Source organism: Trematomus bernacchii, unplaced genomic scaffold (assembly GCF_902827165.1).
Source record: "Trematomus bernacchii unplaced genomic scaffold, fTreBer1.1, whole genome shotgun sequence".
NCBI lineage: Eukaryota > Metazoa > Chordata > Actinopteri > Perciformes > Nototheniidae > Trematomus > Trematomus bernacchii.
In genome coordinates this window covers 5,313,492-5,335,563 of record NW_022987720.1, presented here as the reverse complement: position 1 = coordinate 5,335,563, position 22,072 = coordinate 5,313,492, and the positions used below count along the sequence as shown (strand labels likewise).

Here is a 22,072-nt window from a genome sequence, read left to right as displayed (position 1 = left end):
AAACTCACAAACAAACTCACAAAGGAGAACATGTTTAACTCTTAGTGCATATATAGTCTTAAACACATGACTACAGTATTTAAAATAATATACAATGTGTGAGATTAGATAAGTATTTTAGATTTAAAATGTATATATTTATCGTTGAACTTTCATGCCTTTTTAAAAAACATTCACCAAATATTTTTATTTCATCCAAATAAAAAATAGTTAATCAAATGTATCACAAACAGGTAAAATTATCTGTAAGAAGTTAAAATTGGATACCGATGCCATGCAAGTTTTTGTTATCGACAAGGGTGATTTTATGCAAGGCGAGGAAACAGAAAACTTTGAAAAACATTGCTCAAACCTGCAGAGGAACGGAAATACAGAACCAGAGTTACAGAAAGATATGTATTTCTCCTGGTGCAGCATCTATGCCTTTAGCTGAAGCAGGCTATTTGCATAATTCTGTGCAAATGTTTACTGACTAAGTAATTTACTGGCCAAAGGCACTTTACTAACCAACAATCATAAATGATCAGAAAATTGCTTCAAGAACGTTCAACTATTATGTTGTTGTTGTTGTTGTTGTTGTTGTTGTTGTTGTTGTTGTTGTTGTTGAGAGTGATGACATCTCAGCATAACATTTGGATTTCAGCTTCCTATTTTGCAGTCTATGAGGAGTTCTTTCTTAAACACTTATTTTAATCCAGGCTGCCTGTCACTGCAGACACTGAGGTCATGTCCTGAGATTTGTGTTTATGTGGTAGAGAACATGGTCACATTTGCCATGTTTTAGTTCAAATGAACACTGGATAATGTACAATACTTTGTCGACCTCAACTTTAGGGGGATTGCTTTCTCCATGTACACTTAACATTTGTAACACTTTCTCTAAAAAGTAAGGCTTTTAGTTACTTTTTCAGCATTGTTTCTAGAAATGGTCTAAAAGACTTGTTCTTTTCCATAAATGCTGCATGTGACTCTTAAGATACATACAATCCTATCTATAGCCATGTTTTACTTCTGCCAAAGGTTTTTGCAAGGTTTTCGATTTAGGTTTGGGTAAGGGTATTATTATAAACACAATGGGCTTTCACGACATTTAATCTCAAAAATATATTTTCTGCAAGCATCCTTAGGAGAGTTGCCAGTTTGCAAATATGTTGGAGAATCAGTGCCAAATGCCTGAAGGCCTAGAATTGTTTGTTTATGGTGGAAGGTGAAATTAGACTACTTTCGGATGTATTATAATAACGTATCATGGTGTCTTTATCAGATATCTTTTAGATACAGTCTGTGGTAATCTTATTTAAAAGGAATGAGACACTGGAACGGGACGTCGTTAAGGAAGCAAACAGGGAAGGCGGAACCAATGTGATGAAGGCGGCAAAGAGGAGGGAAATTTTAAAAGTGCGGACTGCATGTCGGTGACAGCAGCACAACTGAGTGCGGCTCGAAGAAATCAGTCAGCTTGCAACATAAAAACCAAGCAGTCGAAGAATATTATTACTATATATAGACATATGATTCTTGTGTAGGGACTAGACACCTCAATGTCACCAAATGGAGACTTATCTCAACCAGGTAACGAATCATCCGTTAGCTGCGGTTGTTGCTAACAAATTAGCTCTAACATTGTTTACTTTCGCCAAACCGGCGTTAGCTGCTAATTTTAGGTTATCTGAAAGAGCTTTTCTACTGATTTTGTTGGGTATGTTTATCGAGCTTCGCTTACAAGAGCGTGGTTGGTTGCAAAGGGCTTTACTGATTTTTGATAAGATAACTTATTATCGAAGTGTTATTTGTAAACAGAACGGTTGGTTTTAGCTTCCGTAATGTTAACGTTTGCAGAAAGCTTGGATTACGTTAGTTATACATGTTCTTAGACCTCATCTTGGGCTGTGGGAACTTTTAATAGGCACTTATTAATAGCTTGTTTTGTATTGACCAAACAGTTATTCGTTGATTAACCTTCTCTACCTTTTTGTCTGTAGACATTGGACTCACCCTCCAAAAACAGTTACATTGGGAGCTATTACCAGCCTCCAGACCGGATGCGACCACTAGCAAGACAGCTGGCGTTTCAGGCTCCCTCATCAATCTGCATGGACCCACAGATAACCAGCCCTCGAGGGTCTCAGACCAAAGCTCATATTGACAGCACAGGTATGGGAAATACATTTTTCTGTAGCTCCCTTGTACAATGAGTTATATTTATATCCACCTTCCACAAGTACACCTTTATTTCTTTCAGCTGTTGTTGATGCACTGAAGACCCTCCAGGAGAAAATCAGGCGATTGGAGCTAGAGAGGAAGCAAGCAGAAAAGAGCTATAGTCAATATTCCCACGATGTTCAGAAGCATCAACAGGTCACGTCATCAGTACCCAGTCAAACAGCAGCAAGTGTGCCTGAGACAGAAAACTCTGGCAGGAACGGTAAGTGATGAATGCGTCAGAGGGAATGGCCACCGCAAATGCGACGTTTTTTTCTGTGTTTGTAATAGTTGTATCTGTTTTCATGATAACAGAGTTGGACTCAAAGCTGCAGTCTGCAGAGGCTCGATGTAAGGTTCTTGAGAAGCAGCTGGACTACATGAGGAAGATGGTTGAAAATGCTAAGAAGGAGAGGAATGCCCTAAAGGAGAATCAGGTAATTAAAACATTCAACTAATACTTTTTTTTTTTTTAAATAGCTTTCATACAGGCATGAAGCGCGATTTGCAGAGCCAAGCTAAAACAGAGCCAAGCTAAAACAGCACAGACCAAAATAACCACTAAGGCTCTTAAGTAAAAAAACAGGCTAAATGCTATGGCTTTAGGCTCCAAACTGAAAAGCTTAATATTATATAGAGAAATATAGTGTGGAAAACAGGGTCAATATCTTTCAAACAAGATTTGAATAACTCTTTTAGGTGAGGTAGAGGTACCAAACGTTTGTAAAGTCATAATCTGTGTTTTATTAATTCCTATTATTTCTGGATGTATATTACTACGTCTATATAATCTCTGTTTACTCCCCCTCAAGGCTTCACTGCAGAAACAGCGGCCAAGCAGCTCAAACTCCCAATCTCAGCGTGAGAAGCTGGAGAAACTAGAATTGGAGTGTATCAAATTGAGTCGGACTCAAACTCTGGCAGAGGTAATTCACAGTTTTACCATTTTGTCTAAACACTGATCATTAGAAGCTGAATGATAAGATTATTATTTGAATGCAATTTCTCTCTTTCAGGCAAAGCTTGCCATTCTGGAGCAAAAACTCCTGCATGAAGAGCATGAGCGTAAACTTGTGCAAGTGAAAGCAGACGAGGTTAGTCCACACACACTTCACTTTTTCAATCAGCTAAACAAATGTGCACATTTCTTTGCACAAAAGGCAGAACAAGTTAGCAATAGTTTAAAAAAATGCAATCATAAAATACTGTATGTCTAGTGTCTAATAATGGTTAAATGCCAACAAAACCTTAAAAATACTGACTTTAATGTTTTGCCACTATTGCCACCTCCTCAGCTGCAGAAGGAATTGAACACCAACTTGCGATTACCTCTGCCAACAACTGAAGAAATAAAGCCAAAGAAGAAAACAAAAAAGACCACCAAGGTAGCTTTTTTACAGATAAACTCAATAACTGCCTGTATTCATCTTATGAGAACAAATGTTGTTTACACATAGTAATGATAACAGCTGTCTTATATCTCCAGAAAATCTCCAGAGAGAAAGAGCTGGCATCACCAAGCGGCCCAAGGCACAAAATAATGCCCTTTGTTGCAGGAACGGTAAGTCAGTTCTGATGCTCTGCAATAACAAACCACATATTATAATGTTCTTCCTTTTTTTGTATTGAATTGAATTTGATTTTCTATTCCTGTTGCAGTCGACCAGCCCGAGCCATTCAGTCCACGCCAACATACAGAGTATCCTTCACATGATGAAGCACCATCAGCCCCAGCTGTGTGAACGAGTGAGCGCTCTGCAAAGGTCTGGTTGTGCGGCCAAGAAAAGCCTCCAAAAGGACTTCTCTCCATCTTCCACCACCTGTAACAAGCCGGACAGGGACCCCCAACGAGCGGATGAGTCACTTGGCTCGCTGTCTGACCTGCTGCTCGCTCTGCAGGACGAGCTAGGACAAATGAGCTTGTAAGTAAGCTTTTTTGTTATACTGTTTAACATTTTCTTTTACACATTTGGTAACCTGTGTGTTTTTGTTGTCAGTGAGCATCAGGAGCTGGTGCATCAGATAGATGCAATGCAACATGGCGAGCAGATGCAGGATCTGCAGAGAGAACTGGAGAGGCTGGTCGCCAGGATGGAGGAGAAGGGAGCTCAGATCACTAAACTCCGCAAACACCAGCAGACGGTAAACTCTCCACAACACAGAGGCAGGCTTGGTAGATATGTGAAAGTCTTGTATGCCAACAGAAATGTAAATATGTCCAGTATTGGTTTTAATGCCAATTTCTTTTAAAAGTATGATCTGCCGATTCAGATTTCCTTTCTTTCCATGAAATTCAATTTGTGTTAAAAATAAAACATTGACTAGAGACCATATCACTGTAAACATGAACAGTTTCGTAGTTTATTTCCTATTGCCGTGTATGTGAATGATATCAGCTTACAGTAAGTAGGAATAGACTCAAGCTGTTGCCAAGCACACAATTCCACTTTAACAGTCTATTAAATAACTTAACATGACATTTCTCCAAAACTGAACCCACAAAGAGGACATGATGTGTTTGTGGTTTTGACGTTACTCTCTGTGCGCAACATGAAACCATCTTGCGCCACATGAGTGCAAATTCGCAAAAGAGAATGTCTTATTTTTACGGACTGATTAGCTGTTCACCGTCATGGCCAATTAGCTGTCAATCGACCTGTTGGTGCGTATGTATTTGTAGTGTCAGCTGATCTCCATCCCTAACTCTGTAGGTATCTAATGTTTCCTGTCTTTGGCTCCTGCACAGGTCCACAAATTGACCCATCCTGGGGCTGAGGATCCTACAACCACTAAGCCAAGTAGCATCAGGCCTCCTGTTCCCTCTCCTGTGAAGGCTCAGAAGAAAGGAAAGAAAAGCAGGCCCACTAACAACAACCTGCAGCTTCTTAGAGAAACCCAGAAGTTCAGAAACAAACTAAAACAGGACGACCTCTGCTGGGAAACATGAGGCTCTCTGAGAGACCTTTCTGTGTGCAGACTTTGATGCTACAGCTGGTTGGACCACAACACTCCCTTGGTTCCTTGTGGTCTGTTTTTCCTTCTCTTCAAATGGCCTCTTGGATATTTTTTTAGTAACAACTGAAACAAGGGAATAAAGTGTTTTTATGTTTCCCACAGGACTTGATAATGTGTTTCTCCTTAAACCTGTTAATCAATGGGTGATGGACTTAAATGAAGTAATGCACACACATGGGTAGATAGTGTATAGTTTATAATTAATGACCATGATATCTCCAATGAAGCTGGAGTAATCTATTTTAATTTAAAAATAATTGTAATAAAGCCTTTGCTCTCAATATTGTAACTCAATTTTTTTTCTCATGTTTCACACAAATGTTTTTCTATAGCTGCTTCATTGCTTTAACCTCACACTAGGGGGCAGTGCTCAGCCATATGTCAATGTTACAAATGTGAGGGATTACACCACACTGTACAGTTCCATGTATAATAAAATAACTTTATGGGATTTATGGGTGCAGCAGCAAGATCCTAGTGTCCTTAACCGTGTGTAATAGAGATGGATCAACTTTGTTTACTCTGTTATAGCAACTGGTTGGACAGCTGAGTAAATATAGCCCTGGTCAGGATGTGGTTTCTGATCGAGGTGCACAAGTGGAAGGAACTGCTTCTTGCCAGAGGATTGTGCAAATTTACACTGCCAGAACAGTCACATTTCTGTTTAAATTCAAATGATAGCTATTACTCTTTTTCTTCAGATTGGTGACAAGTTCCTGGTTGGCCTTGCTATTTTGCTTTTTTGAGTCAGCCATCTTTTTATGCAATGAATATGTGAAGCTGCATCATAACATTCTTGCATTATCTCCTTGTTATCAGGCCTGTCAACATTTGTATTAGGTCACAATTTTTAAATTATCAACTTTAAAGCTTGTCTTAGTCACTCCTTATCCAAACCACAGATTCCAGTGTTTTTTTAGTGAGAAATTGTTGTGATAAAAACTTTATTTAAAACAGTGCAACACCCATAACTTCCCTGTCCAAGGTTCTGGGTCATGGGAGTACAAAACAGCTGATTGTTATTTTTGCCCTCAGCATTTCAGTGCGTTATCTAGCTAAAATGGATTGGTCCTGATATTCTTGGCATGGCCTAATGGACTGAGCTGAGAGAGACTAAACCTATTGCATTGTTTTCCTGTGCTCCCATATTAGATTACAGAGCATGACTGGACACAGAAATCAGGTTAGCCGAGGCAAGTCCAGAGCCCTCATTGCCCACAAACAGCATTTCTCCTGACCCTGCAGCCATGATACCCGTGACTGGACGACCCTCTTTTTAATAGCAGTGTGTGTAGGAGGGCTGGGTCGAGTCTGTGTGGGTATGTCAAAGAATTTCCTATAAATGACCAACATCTCATGAAGGTAAGTCTACATTGTACATTTTAATGCTGCAACTACTTGCTTTTATTATCAATAAACACTAATTACTTTCTTGAATAATCGTACATAAAAAAGACAAATGTCTATAACAGTTTCTAGCATGATGTCTAAATGTCTTGTTCTGACAGTCCAAAATCCAGTGATAATCAGTTTAATATGATTTAAAAGAGAAAAGGCAGGAGTTATCCATATTTGCTGCCTGAAAAAAGCATTTTCTGACATGTAGCCTATGCATGAAAAATGTAACAATTAATCCGTTGTGCACATAACATTGGGATTACTTCTTATGCTGATCAACTCATTGATAAATTGCAAGATTATATTGATCACAGTGTGTTTTAGTGTTCCTAGTTTCTATGAAAAGAAAAAAAAAGTATATCTTCAGTGTGCGAAAAGCTCATAAAAGCAGTTCCTGATAGAGCTGCAGTAGCATTGCTGTCCATTACCAGCAGATACTGTGCAGGGTTGTTTTTTATGGACACACGAGAGAGGAATTATGTGGTTGTCCGAAAAACATTTTTCCTGTAACTCTTTGGTTCTGGGAAACAGTGGTGACTCGGTGCCACTGGAAGAATAACTGCTCAGCACAAACACTAATTCTACACACATACACACACACTTTGTTTAAGAATGTATACAGACTGTGATTCTTGAGGGTGAACACAGACATTTCCTTTAAAGCCACAGTTTTTGCTACATCAGCAGAAACGTGCTGTGACCTGGGAAACGGCCTGTGTCCTGTCTCTGTTTTTCCAATCGTGTTGTTCTGAACAGATTGGTGGGTTCCTCTGGGTTTGAATTGCTACATGACAGCAAATAAAGTTATTTGGCTGAAACGAATTATGTTTCTGTTTCCTTTTAGAGTTTAATGATATACTATAGGCCTACAGTAGGCTACATTTGAAGCTAACACTGGCTAGCTTGGCAGAATGTCTGTAAACAACTACAGATCTTTTTCACACATAAAGCTGCAGTGACTGTTTTGTTAATCTTTAAGTCTTTTCTATGCATATAGCATGCTGTTTTCAATTATTGATATGTCCTGATTTTCTCTGTAGCCTATATGAAATCAATGCTTTACGTTTTTGGAAGACATTTAGATATTGCTATCATGGACATTCTATAGACCAGATATTTAATCATTGAATCTATAAAATATTAACCAGATGAATTGATACTGAAAACATTTATTATAGTTGCAGCCCTACACAAACATATCTATCTCCAAATACAGTTTTCAAAGGTAAACACTGCTGAATGTTTAATTGTTTAAAGACTGTAAATATTTGATGAGAGGGTTTGTTCAGCACTGCTTTGCTATTATTCGCTCCTGTAAGACGAGAGCTTGTTGACCTAGCATTATACACACACACACACACACACACACACACACACACACAAAGCAGACCCTGATCCCTAACTGATACTTGTTGTCTGGGCAACCAGCAGCTCAATTGTAACCATGGCGATGTATCCTGTGACCTGACTCATCGTCCCACTTTTGATTTGTCATTGAAATCACAAGCTTCAAGACAGTTGCCACTGCTGCAAAATGAAAAGGTGAACACGGGGATTTGTTTTAACAATATTCAAACTTTATTGGCTTTACATCGTGAAACTAAAAGGCAACACTTGAAAACAAGGCACAAAATAAAAAACAAAAGGTTTGTAAAAGATGGGAAAAAGTAGCTCAAAATAAGCAAAACAACATTTCAAGAGGCTTTGTGGCACCTGCAAGTGTCTACATATGGCTGTCAAAGAGGGGTGGGAGGAACAAAATATCGTATCTTCAAGCCGGCCTCTAACACAAAAAGGTATGGCACTACAGTGTGTGCAGAAAGAAATAAAGCCACAAAAGCAAATGAGGGAATCAAAAAGCTTTTAACTCGTTGCTCATTGACACTGCCAGGCTGAAAACCGAGGAGAGCCCTCCATGACCAAGCACATTTAAAATCCTACTGAACAGAAAACAAGTAATTCAATAAAACAATTGAAAATTACAACCAAAGTGGACTTCAAGTCATCATGTTTGCATTATGGAGAAAAATGTTGCAGCTATTTAGTTACAATGTGCTGGTGAGAAGTTGTCCACGCTAAAACCAGGCTTCTTTTAGTTGAAAACGATATCATCCATTAGCTGCATTTAAACATCTATAATTCTATTGTGTGATTGGTTGATTTGTAGACACTTAAATGCCAGCCTTTAAAGTACAAAATACATCCAACAAACAGACTTTTCAAATATAAGCAGCCTGGTTTGTGCCTGCTCATCTCATCAATAGTAAATGCTCTGTGGGTGTGATCTAGAAGTTAAGGCTGAGCATGACAAAACAAACGTTTAGGCAGAATACATCACAGAAAACCACTTCACAGGGGTCTGAAAGTGCTGAGTCCCAATCATTTAATAGGTGTGGCATATCATTTCTTTTTTACAAACTACAACTTTATATGGGTATTAACTGAATAAGGCACTTTTCTTTAAGAGGTGCACGGACTGAGTAAGTAGGAGAAGCTTCGGAGAGTCGACACAATGGACATCTATTGTGTTTTGAGGTCAACATGTGATGCTGTGTTCTTAAGGAATGCAGCTACCATGTCGAAAGCAGAGGCTGGATTCACACAGCAGGCAACAGCTGTGAATAAAACTAAAATATTCCTCTAAATTTAGGCGAAGGCTCTACAAAAGCAGCAAATGGACAAATGGGTGCAGCTAAGGCAAAACTCTGGAGCCTTCTCGCTGCAGTTGGGTCTTTGGGCTGCAGCCTAATGCCACCAGGTGACTGTGTTAAAAAGGCGTATTAATGGTGAGCAGCAGGAAACATGTGAACCTAAATTATAAAAGCCAAAAGAAGAAAAGAAACATGGATTTATTACAGTTTGTGATGACAAAACAATGTGATTATTCATCCATTATCTAGTTAATATTCAAGACCGAGTATTTATACAAGCATCAGATTTTTTTGTTATTGGCTGAACCATGAAAACATTTACAAAGAGAAACTTACAAAACAAAGCTCGTCAGTGCAATGCTCAATTTCCATGCCAAAACTGAGGACTTTGGCTCAATGCACAAGTTTTCAAGGCATTCTTTCAACTAGCATATGGACTAATCACAAATAATCAAGTGGTTTTTAAGTGTCTAAATCCCTAAGAGCATATGCAATGGGAGGACAAATCACAACTCCTAGCATTCAGCATGCAATAAAGGGAAAAAAAGAACATTCTTGACACCAACAAGCCGCTACGAGCAAAGATGTACTGATAAACACTCCTTCATTTAGCCTTTCCTTAAGTTGAAGATGAACAAAAACAGGACATGGCTATGTACAGGAGGGACAAAAAGGGAACAAATTAAATCACACAGTTAGCAGCAAGCTAGTAAGAGAGCATGAGCTCTAGCATGGAGCTCTGTTGCTGCAGTTCTGCACTTCATTCACAATCCTCGCATTTACACGGCACAGTCAGAAATCAGAGGTGCGATGCTCATTTGACCAAACAAGCACTCAAACAGTCCAACATTTTTACCTCAATGCACTCTCCGCAATACTCAAGTTTATTAAACTAAGCCCAATATTCTTGCCTTTTGTTTAAAGAACATTCCCTGATTTATATCACCGAACAGCGGTCCCACATTTCCTGCCAGGTCACTGTTCATGCTTCGAAATTTAACACAATTGAGGAATACATAGTGAGGAGGGAGGACATTTGGGAGCAGTGTTGGGCACTACTAAAGGGAGAGAGCCTTTCCATTTACACAGTCACCAGTGAGAGGACGATATATTCTTGTACTGAATATAGTCTTCTACTTATAGGGAAAAAACTTCAAGCTGGACTGATCAAGGCCCTCAAATGGCAACTATCTATTGTATACTTCACAATAAAGGCTCTTCAGTCCAGCTGGGATACTACAGTTCTCACCAATATCAGCACAGCGATACCGTTTCTTTCTTTAAAGAAACTAATGATAACACTTGGGCCTCAAACAAGAAGAAAAGACTCACACTCTTCCACCGCTATCTTTAAGTCTCCCAGGACATTAAAGGCACTTCACTGCTATCACTGTCCACATCAAGAAGGTGCATGCCATTTTCCTTATCTCCCTGTTCTCTATATTACACATTATCTAAAACAAAATATTTATTTCTATTTCTGAAATATTCTACAATCTTTCATTATGACCCACGGGCCCTCTTTGACTTCCCCAAAGAAGCGGGGGCAAAAGGCCAGCTGACGTTAGAGTGGGTACGTTTTGATGTCGGTGAAGTTCAGAAATAACAGTTGGGAGATTAAAGGATGGGAAATTGACTTACAGGATTTATTGCATTGAGCTGCTCTAGTGGCAGTTGATTTTTGTAGTTTTTTTACAACTATTATAGGGAACGTTTTCCCTTAGGGACCTCAACAGCAGAAGACACACAGCACTCCTAAAAGCCAAAGGAGACACCCAGAATAAGACTTTTGACCAGAGGGATCACCATTAGTTTTTTTGGTCTGACATCAGATAATTTAGTATTGCTTTTATTCCCTCGTGCGTAACCCCCACCACTTTGACATCATCTACAAACACATAATACAGCTCGGGGGAAGAGGGAACCTGCCTACGATTCAACAGGTTAAAAGCAATACTGAATCATCACAGTCGTCACGCTTAAGAATAGCTGTGAACTCAAACAGTGTTTCCAAATCCAAAAAAAGGATGATAATACTAGCAGTTTGCAGCCGTCTTACAAAAAAGGAAAGCTACACTGTGTACATGACTAATTCTCTCTTGTTTACTTGAGAGAATAACATGAACCGCCTCACTCTGTTGGGAAATGGCGTGCACAGAATGACTAATGGCATGATGGAGGTGGGAGTAACCACCCGATGAATGAGGCTCAAAAATCCATATTTCTTCAGCGTTGTATAGTTAAAATAATACATACAGGCCTTGGTGTGTGTGCCTTGATACATACTATAACAGCAGAGCTAATGCAGGCCTATATCAAAAGTGGCACAAAGATCTAGAAAAAACCTGCTAGAAAACACTGTTTGAGTTCCCCGTGAGGAGTGCGTGCCGAGTGGGGAGTCCTCTCTGGAAGGTTCTGGTTAGTGATGGGGATTGGTCATGTGACGTGGATCAAACCGAGCGGCTGCTTCAAAGGGTGTGGTAGTTGCGGTCCTTGGACTTGCAGAACTTGTAGAGGAAGAAGATGACGGCCTGCAGACCCAGGACCAGCACTATTCCACCGATGAAGCTCGCAGCGTCGAAGGTGTTATCGTGAGGCGCAGGAGAGGGGGCGACCTTAGTGGTGGCCGGGGTGATGCCAGCTGTTATAAAAGACGAGAAATGGAGAGTTAATGCATCTTTCAGGACCGATTTAGGAAATAGTCTCGCTCTGTCACAATGTCAGACTTACTTGTATTAGAGGAGGAAGCCGTGGTGGAGATGTTTCCACTATGAGTCGTGATGACAGGGGGAACACCGGTGGTATTGGCTGGTGTAAGGTTATAGTGAGAACACATCCATTAGTCTTTACACGATTTCCTTTAAAGCTATATGATTTATTTGAAGTTGTAATCCCTAAGAATTTGGTCTGGGTTAATTTGCACTCATGGTATCAGTAAGTAGTACGGTTCAATACCAACGATTTCTTGAGTCTTTGTCAGGAGTACAAACGAGTAAAAGTGTGTCTAAAGTGCAACCAAACAAACGTGGTTTTGATAAAGGGATAATAAATTCAACCACTATTTGATTTCAAGCTGCACACAGCTGAGTGTTTCTTTCTCAGCAGGGCACAGTAAAGCTTGTTGCCTCGCTGAGTAGTTGGAGATGTAACGCTAAAATAACTCTTCATTTAACAGCTAACGGTGACTAGTTCTGTTTTTTTCTTAGTCCTTTGCCAAAAGTAAAAAATTATCCAACGATAAAAAGTACTTGTTTTGCATGCAGATTTATGGAACTTACTGTGACAAAAACATTGTTTCTTTTGACTGCTGCACAATAAATGCCACACTGTGTTTTGCCAATTGAAGTCTTTAAATGTGACGCTGCAGTAGTAGGATATGTTGGGTTTGTAAAACTGAACAATAAACAGCCTGATATCGCTTAATTGAAGCTGAATTACACTCTGCATCACTTCCGGTCAATCCTTCGTCAATTGGCAATTTGAGTGGGGATGGTGGTCTTCACCTCTAACAATGAAATCTACCAACTAAACTATATAAAGACGCAATTACAGATACATTGCAAATACATTGCATGGCTAACAAATGTAGACAGTATATAATATTTAAAAAAAACTTCAATATTACAACGTTGGTACATCTAAATAAAACTACTAAAAAGACCAAATCGTATATGCTGCACAACAGAGAGTAAAGCTGACAGTAGCAGAGGTTTTTTAGGACTGGTTACCTGTGATTGGCTCAGGGGTGCTGCCGTTAGAGGAGGCGGTGGTGACAACAGGGGGAGGGGGGGCTGAAGTGGGAGGAAGGGCTGGAGTGGGAGGAGGGGTTGGCGAGGTAACAGCTGGACAAGGAACCAACACCAAGACAGGGTGAAAGGGGGAAAGCAATAGACACCCCACAAAAAAACAATGGCTAGAAATACACAGTGCTGCTTCATAATTTCTCTTGGATGGGTGGAATAATTTGTTTCACTTAGCCAAGTTTTTTGCCAACAAACATGACAGACAAAGTGCTTAGACTGGCCATTAACACCTCAGAGCTAAACCCAAAGAGAATCTGCTGATTATTAGTATTGTTATTATTTAAATACAAATATGGCGTCTGCCGATTCTCTGAGGACCGAAAAGAAGAATGTTAATTTCCCAATCTGATATTTGATAGAAACGCTACCCTGTTGGACTTACCTGAGCATGTAGCATTAGAGCAGGTCTCGTTTTTTGTCAGAAGAGTCATGTTGCGACAGCCAACAATTGCTGAAAGACATAAAAGTATCATAAATTAAATGCTTTATGTGAATTAATGTGCCCAAAGTAGATGTCAGTTTCCTTTGTTGGCAAGAGTTATAGCACTTCAATCCTGAGCCTTTCATTTTCAGCTGATATAGAGTCATTATTGTTGTACAGCTCACAAATAAGTCAAATGACAAACATCAGTGCGTGTGTACAAAACATAAACACAGTCTCCATCTCAAGGTTTTTCCTCTCTAACCCTCTCTGTGTACACAACATAGTCAAATAGTCACAAAGAAATTACATTTTGGATGTAAAAAGCTGTTTTTCTATGCATTAGTTATTAAGTTTTACCACACCAGCAGTGTATATGGCAACACAAGAGCATGACTCAACAAAATAAAATGTGAAAATCTTTATACTTATCGTCACTGGTGATAAAAAGAAAGTAACTTCAAACCAAGGGTGGGAAAGGGATTCAGATAATATACTTAAAAGTGGCAATGCTATAATGGAAAAAAAAAGCTTCTTCAAAAGTCCTGTACTGAAAATATAACGGTACACGTAGGTACAGAAGAAATATATAATATAATATAAATATAATATAAGCATTCAACTACAAGGACTTGTTATGCAACAAGAAGAGGCCCTGTCAGAGTTTTACTATAGTATTAATGTATAACAGTGGCGAACCGTGTCTATCACAACTGGACCTTCTGTAGACACACACACCCCCCGCGTTATAATGTCCGTCTTTTCGCTGAATTGTCGTCTTGAAAAGGGTACTCGCAACAATTCCGCAACAACTTCATCTTCACCTGTTGCACTTGCCATTTCAACGTTAAAAACAATAAAACGGCATGAATTGCTTCGTCGCATTCATCTAGATCCTCTGTCTCGAGCCAGTGAACTACCGGGCGTTCTAGAGTACCCTGGAACCGAGGGAAACTCTGAAAGAATACGACCATTGGCTACAAATCAATATATGATTGGTTGATCAAACTGTCAGTCCAAATGTACGCTCTCATTCAGTGCAACGGCCAGGACATTCTATCAAGGATATAGAATACCTTGGTTGAAGGATATTCTACCCAGGGACCCAGAACAAGTTCTGATTGGTTGCTTTCTTTTCAAACACAAAACCACTGAAAAGCGTAGTGCATGGTCCGAGAAGGACAAACAAATCAACGTAACACTGTAATATTACAGATCAACAACAAAGATACGATTCTCATTTATTCATTTTATATACATTTTATTTATATAATTAAATCGATTTTTTGTTTGTTTTATCCGAGTGTTCCAGGGTATTCTCTGAATACCTTGAACGCCCTGACGGTTCGCCACTGATGTATAAACATGTGAGAAGAGGCATTTTAATGTGATCTAATTTGAACACATTCATGTGCAGAACTTCATTAAATGTACTATTATTATTCCAGTACTATTAAAGAGTGAAAACATAATTTGTTTTATTTTTGTCTCAAAGTTTGAATGTCTGGGTGTATTCTCTTTAATTGTTCAAATCAGATTACTGATTAACTATGAGAGAAGGGACTTTGACCCCGCTGTGAAGCCTTGCCTGTCCTCTATTCTTTACAAGAACACAAGATACAGACGAAACATCATAGTTACTTATTGTTTTACCTATGAAACACAATTGTACTTATTTACAGACATGATTAACGAATATTATATTCCATAATTGGAAAAAAAACTACGAAAACATTTATTTAAATTAGTTTTCATTTCTTTAACTTAATGGTTTAACTCAGCCCGTGTCACAGACAGGAAACCATGAGTCATGACGGATAGCACCTTGTGAAATGAGTCTTTTCACGCCCAGTGATGTTGTGAAACTGCCGTTGTGCTTAAGCGCAGGCAACCACACATAACCTCTGATCAGAAATTGCGTTATACAAGAAGTGAATGGATAAGTTGTTGCCAAACTTCTCACAGGGTTTTTCAGACCATGTTTAAGAGAAAGCAGACATTTTTGAATTCTAATAAATATATTATGTATCAGAGCTTAAATTATTGTTTCAATGTATACATCAACAGAAGAATAAGTTGTCTTATTAACATTTATACAATTATGTTTCAAGCAACAACAAAAAAAGGCCAAAACTGTTAGTTCTTAAATGTAATGACTTGATGCTTTTATTTGTCAAACATGACAGTACATTGAATATCTTTGAGTTTGATTGAAATGTCTTCTTTTTTTTTCTCACCTTGAGCTGTGTGAATCTGTTATTTAGGATGATCTAGCCTACTGGAAATCGCTACAGTAATAAAAATACAGTAACAGTATACAAACATCAAGCATGGCCGCAATTTTCCATCACTTGTATCGGTCCTCTTTTTGGAACAAGGAACAAGATAATAACTAAACGTCTAAAGTGATAGGGAAGTGGGAAACATATAAAGCCTTTAATAACTGTTTATTACAGTGACAGGGGAGTCTGTTAAAGACCTTTGACCCCATCTTTGTGTGGATTGAAATGGGACTAATGGCTCTTGATTTGCTTATACGAGCACACAGGAACATCATAAAGGGAACTGTGTACTAAATGTGGGACACCTGCTGCTGTAAAACATGTTGCTCCACCTTCCTTGCTTGTAATACAATAATCCACAGCAACCATCCAACCTGACGACTCCCGCCAGATGGCTGACCATAAATTACAGTAAGGCTGCTGCCATTGTTCAAAGCATCTTTTGGCTTTATCCAAATAACTCGAAGCCTGCGTTACATTCTCCACAGCTCCCAGAGCTTCTTTCTGTATCAGGTTAATTACTGTGGGCACTAGCATTTGAAATAAGCTACTATTAAAAGGCTTTCATGTCTTAACTATTAGTTTGTCAATTTGTCTCTTGGTTCAATTATTGAGGATGGGTCTTTTTCGGGGCTATTCTTTCAGGTTCCTATCACTGTCACTGTGCCCTAACTTGCCTCCACTGTTTCTCTATGTACCTCCATCTTGTGTTTCCCAGAATGCTACCTAACATGATTAAGCACTTCTGTCCTGACTCCTGACTGACCAGGAAGTAAAGTAAGGACAACAAAAGTCAGCTTCTTCATATATCTTAAACTCAAAACTAACCAAAGCTGGAAACGTAATGACTCACTGCCTTTCATAACTGTGATTAAGTAACATCAAGATCAAGTCATTTCGAAAGTGTTGGCGGAATTATTTTATAGACGCATCGATCTATGCAAGTCAGGACATGTGGGAGGAGGGTTTTCAATCTCCAGTGTGTTAGAGCGCTGTTATCTCGCAGGCAGCTGTGAAAGGTGAGACCGACTCTCACCCTTTTTCGATATAGTGACGTCTTCCTCACCACGAGGTCCAGTCATAACTAGATCAAGCTAGAGGTGTGAGTGAAAGCCTCAGAAAGAGCTTCCTTGTTAAGAGCACTCAACCAGCTTTGTCACAAATGACAGCCTGTACTTAGAGACGCTACAGAGCATGTACACGTGTAACGCTTTTAAACACTGGACTGCAGGGAAATGCACGTCCACAAATTCCCTAAAGCCAAGATAAATCTGGTAATGACAACCTGGAAGCTCGCTGCTGCAGTGTGGTCATGCTGCGCTTCAGCAGAGCCATCTTGACTGGACAAAGCTGACCTTTCCACATTTTGCTGAGTTCATATGAAAAAGGGCGATCCATTTTTGGGTTTGTGAAAGATTTTAGCTCTGGCTTACTTGTGTTGGGAGCAGTCAGTGTTGTTAAACAGTGTTGAGCCTGCTTTTGTAGTAGGCCATTTGTTCTGGTGTGTGACAGAGCGCTGAAGAGAGACATTTTCCAACATGAACAAGAGAAAAACTGCCAAACCTCTCTTTAAGTTTTAACAATGAGTCCTTTTCTGGTTTATATTACCATCAGATGATCAAGGGGGAAAAACGATAATCAAATCTTCCGTACAAAATAAATGAAAACTTATGAAAATGACCTCAAGACAAATGTAGCTCTTGATACACTTGTCGTTTTGTTTTTTGTATCAGGGCATGATTGTTTGCTATTTTCTTGTGTCCGTTTTGTGTAATTGTAAACCTGTACATGTTTCTCACTTGGGAAATACAACAGGCTTTACTACCCAGACCCTGTTGGCTCTGAGAGGATATCAATAGTGCTGACCTCACCTGTCCTGTTCAACCACTTATTGCATTATTAGGTAAAGTGTCATTGAGGGACATATACAACTTGAGACAAAACAAAAGAAGGGTGTGGGATCCTCCAACGCTCCTGGAGAGAATCAAAGCTACTCATTGGCAAAGTTGTCTAACAGGTCAACTCCCATGAGATGTAAAATGACTTGTTCTTGCCTTACTAACATCAACTGTTGCTGGAGAAAAGCTGGACCAACAAGTAATACAAAGTTACAACAGACAGAGTATCTTATTGTTTGAGATTAATAACAACTGAAATGTATGACAAGAACACAGCGCACTCCAGTCCTGAACTGCACCCGAGGCATAAATTATGAGAACAGCGAGGCACATGAAACTAATCTCTATCCTATCTGCACACTCTTTCCTCTAACTGAGGCCATTATCCTCTCCTTCCTTCTGTCCCCCAGCGTGAGGATATTGCAGGCTTCCTGACACACATCCTCTCCCTTCCTCTCCTGTTCATCTTCTTCACAATAACCAGAGACCTGTGTGTGCCTGCTGACACACACTGAACTCAGGCCAATATTAGAGAACAGCCCTCAAGGCCGATAAAGTCAATAACAAACAAAGAAAAAGTGTACGTGCAAGGTTCAGCTTTTGGTCAGAAGTCTACCCGTTTACTTAATACAAAACTCAAGCAATAACCACAAAGGGTTTATCTCGCAATTTAATTAATATCTGGTGAATGAATCAGCGTGACAAACGTTCGATTTTAATATAGAAGATTGTTTGACTGATTTCTGCTTTACTTATAACACCCTTAACCTGATTTCCTAACACTGCACGAATAAACAACCAGCTCATCTCCTCTCATACTAAAAACTCAACCCATAAGAGAAGTACGCAGTTGCAGTGAATGAAAAACCGTTGGTTGATCTAGGAAACAACTTGTCATGCGGTTTTGATATGGAAACTCTGTTTTAATGAATGATGCATATTACTAAATAACAAACAGCAGACTTCCGAATGAGATTGAAAAAATACCACTGCAGCATATTTCTCCACATCCTGAACTCTGCAGAAGTCAGAAAGATTTCTCATACTATGGGCTCCCATGTTTAGACATTTGAATTAACATAATGACATTACTGCACCGGTGATACAGAGACGAAGGCGAAAGAAGGTAAAAGCACAATCAAAGTGAGATGTAAAATGTCTAAAAGAAATATATCTAGCTTTGCAGTGGTGAAAGTCTCGAGGCACCACATGATTCAATGCTGATCCAAAGGGCTATGACGCGGTGAACAAACGGTTATCCATACCTTTTGATCCATAAACATATTGTTTGCCCTATATCACAACTGGCTACTGAATTTTCTTGCATTATCTGTATTTATTAAATGGTAGTAACAACTGAAAGGTTACATATGCCAACATAATTCCTAGCAGTGCAACACACCAACAACAAGATAAACAAAAGTGTTCCTGTAGCAGAACCACTTTAGTAAATAAGGGAAGACTTCAGCATTCATCTGAAGCACTTCATAGCATAAAAGCTTAAAGAAACTCAAGAAGCAGCCTAAGCTCAGAATGTAAATATGAGACACATGTTTATATCCTTTATGTTTCACCATAGCATTAGTTCAGTTATAAGGAAAGTAGCAGTCTAGTCTCACATCATTGAAACATGAGAGGACGAGAATTGGGTTTCAAATTCCGATTATTGATCCTGCATCGAGACATAATCTTTCTAGAGAGTATTGCGATGCATGAATCCCTTTTCCCTTTACCTATACATTTGTCTCCCCTTCCATTTCAATCATCTACTAGCTACTACTGACGTTATTGTGCTGATTAAAAGTGTGTCTATGCAAATGTTGCCTTAACTAGATCCTCCCCCTTAAGAGCTGTCTGCCAGGAATGTACTTCTAAAACCAGCCCAGTGTGTTGTTGGTGTTCCCAGATGATTACGATACAGCCTGGGCTATAGGGAAATTGGCATGACATCATCTAAAAGTCAGCATCCACTGCCAATCATTCTCTCCATACCGTAGGAGTCATGTGTCGAATCAGTTCAGCTGTCTGGACCACTTAGGACACACAAAGACAAACCTGTGCCTCTCCCTCCACAAGCCCACACACATGTATGACAGATACTCACGTGTTGTTGTGCAGTTGACCCACTGGCACTCACTGCTACTGCTTCCACACAGAGCACAGGACAGGGAGGGACAGTCATCTGAAAAGAAGAAGTCACAAATCAAATATAGTTGAGGTATATTTTTAATAACTTCCTGCAGGTGATGAAAATGATACTGTTGCTATCCAGATGTCTCACTCACAATAACAACGCACATTTTAGCACAGACACACAGCATGGTTTTACATTGTTATTAATCTGTCTGCATTTCACATATTTATTTATTACAACAATAAGAAGTATTTTATCCGTACAGTATTTTTACATTCTTAATCTTAGTCTATTTGACATATTTATATTTTACTTCCCACACATTTACCTGTATATTGGTCACTATTTGATTATATTTACATATATTTCTGTTCGGTTCTTCTTGCACTATTTTGTATTGTTTTATTGTTTATGTCTTATATTTATGTTGCATTGGTGAAGGAGCCTGGGACTTGACATTTCCATTGCCATAACTACACTGTAGCTACTGTGCATATTAAAATAATACCTTTTAATCTTAAATGTAATGTTTGAATTTTAAAAAGTGACAGAATAGAGATTCAAAATGTTACATAACAAGCTGATCTGGCTCCTGATCAACTGGATCTGACAATAAGGGTTACACACGAAGATCTGCTATGGCTCCTCTTGTCATGCACATCATGTGAGAAATATTACTGTAACATCATTTTACATTTAATGTCGGGTCTATAGCTTGCTAGCAGGCTAAAGCGTTAGCTGGACAACTTGAGCGTAGACATTATACTGTCAAGTTGCCAAAAGGATCATTTTGTACATTTAATTTTAGAAAGAAAATAAAGAAAGGACGGGAGACAGCTGTCAAACTCAGAGCTGAAACATCTAATAGTGCACTGTAATAACCAGAAATGGAGGCATGCAGACTTTCAGTTTTCTGGTGCATGTCTTCATCGAGCTGGTTAGCCTTTTAGCTCAAACTTACCTGCGGCTGCTGCGCCAATCAGAGCCACGACTACAGTGAAAAACACCACCTTCAGGTACATGACTGCGGCCGGTTTAATCCTCTTTATACTCCGAGAAGATACAAATGTGTGCTGAAAAACGTTGAGAATGAGACTCCAGAGATTTCACAGCTTCCTTGCCGTCTTCTTGCGTTTCTGGTCGCTACTGCTGTTGCTTGCTGCTCGCTGCCTCGCTACTTCCTACTTGACAGGTCATGTGGCACTTTTGGCTGGGAGGAGTGATACAAGAAAACGAGCGTATGTGAAGAACTACGTCAAAGGCAAGAAGGAGAGGAGTTTCTTATCATTAAGCAAACAGCTGTCACTCTGTTTAGGCCGTGGTGGAAAAAGTATTACGATGATTTACTTGAGTAAAAGTACTAAAACCACACTGTGTAGGCCTATACTCAATTTCAGGTAAAAGTACTGCATCAAGAATGGTACTTAAGTACAATTATTTAAGTATGTTTAAGATAATGTACTAAAAGTATTAGGAGTGAAAGTACTCATTGCAATATTTAAATATGTTTTAATATTTAAAAGCAGAAGTTATAATATAATAAACAAAGAAAAACCCCAATAAATCATACATCAGAAATCCCATCTCTGACATTCCTGGCTCCTACACATGCACACTACTGAGTTTTAGGTAGAAGCAAAACCTTTAATAGCAACACAATTGTTGACGCTAATACACATTTATATCTGACTCTTGAGGGCTCTGAAGTGAAGTGTACTTCTTGCGCCAAATCATCGATCAAAATCAATCAAAGTTTATTTACGCTTTACAGTTTAAACAGACAAAGAAATTAATAAATATATAAATGGAAATGGAAATAAATGTATAAATACATTAAAGATATATAGTGTGTGTTTTTTTATTTATACATTTATTTATTTCAATATTTATTTATTTTTTCTTGTATTTTTTTATTCCTGTATTTATTCCTGTAGTCATTCCTGTTTTTATTCCTGTATTTATTCCTGTTTTTATTCCTGTTTTTATTCCTGTATTTATTCCTGTTTTTATTCCTGTATTTATTAATTTTTTTACTTATGTCATGTTCTGTCCTCCATACCTGTGTGCTAGTTGTGTGCATAAAAGTACAAATCACACGACAGCAAGACCTACAGTTGGGCATTTTAAAAACACATTGGTGGTCCAGGTCTATGCATTGGTTTTTCATGCAGGTGCTCAAGGTTCAACACCCAGGGGAGGGAGGGACATATTTTGTCTTCTGCTATGCTGATGTTAAATCTGGAGAAATTGTCCCCACCACTTTTTCTG

At 38.9% G+C, this 22,072-nt stretch overlaps 2 protein-coding genes across 3 annotated transcripts; one reads left to right on the top strand and one right to left on the bottom strand.

The window, feature by feature from the left end:
- The first annotated feature begins 1,551 nt into the window (after positions 1–1,551).
- cep57l1 (centrosomal protein 57, like 1) lies at positions 1,552–5,500 on the top strand. Its single transcript, XM_034142205.1, has 11 exons — positions 1,552–1,572; positions 1,983–2,154; positions 2,243–2,425; positions 2,518–2,639; positions 3,015–3,128; positions 3,219–3,296; positions 3,498–3,587; positions 3,689–3,763; positions 3,862–4,124; positions 4,200–4,344; positions 4,949–5,500. Exons 1-11 carry the CDS (start codon positions 1,552–1,554, stop codon positions 5,147–5,149), a joined length of 1,464 nt encoding a protein of 487 aa, XP_033998096.1. The 3' UTR covers positions 5,150–5,500.
- A 2,670-nt stretch (positions 5,501–8,170) lies between these two features.
- On the bottom strand, positions 8,171–21,013 carry cd164 (CD164 molecule, sialomucin). Of its 2 annotated transcripts, XM_034143741.1 has the most exons (6): positions 20,766–21,013; positions 19,775–19,852; positions 13,452–13,520; positions 12,995–13,108; positions 11,997–12,074; positions 8,171–11,907 (listed from the first exon to the last, which is right to left on the bottom strand). In XM_034143741.1, the coding sequence occupies exons 1-6, from the start codon at positions 20,824–20,826 to the stop codon at positions 11,735–11,737; spliced, it is 573 nt and encodes a 190-aa protein (XP_033999632.1). In that variant the 5' UTR covers positions 20,827–21,013; the 3' UTR covers positions 8,171–11,734. The 2 variants fall into 2 exon arrangements, with proteins under 2 accessions (XP_033999632.1, XP_033999633.1); XM_034143742.1 differs by lacking the exon at positions 12,995–13,108.
- Positions 21,014–22,072: the final 1,059 nt, after the last annotated feature.

Bases quoted from the DNA above. Each gene is read 5' to 3' on its own strand.
- cep57l1 (XM_034142205.1), top strand. From the start codon at position 1,552: ATGGAGACTTATCTCAACCAG. The intron at 2,155-2,242 runs GTATGGGAAATA...TATTTCTTTCAG, and splicing joins AGCTCATATTGACAGCACAG to CTGTTGTTGATGCACTGAAG. The intron at 3,297-3,497 runs GTTAGTCCACAC...CCACCTCCTCAG, and splicing joins TGCAAGTGAAAGCAGACGAG to CTGCAGAAGGAATTGAACAC.
- cd164 (XM_034143741.1), bottom strand. From the start codon at position 20,826: ATGTACCTGAAGGTGGTGTTTTTCACTGTAGTCGTGGCTCTGATTGGC. The intron at 19,853-20,765 runs GTAAGTTTGAGC...TCTTCTTTTCAG, and splicing joins GATTGGCGCAGCAGCCGCAG to ATGACTGTCCCTCCCTGTCC. The intron at 11,908-11,996 runs GTAAGTCTGACA...CTTTTATAACAG, and splicing joins GGCTTCCTCCTCTAATACAA to CTGGCATCACCCCGGCCACC.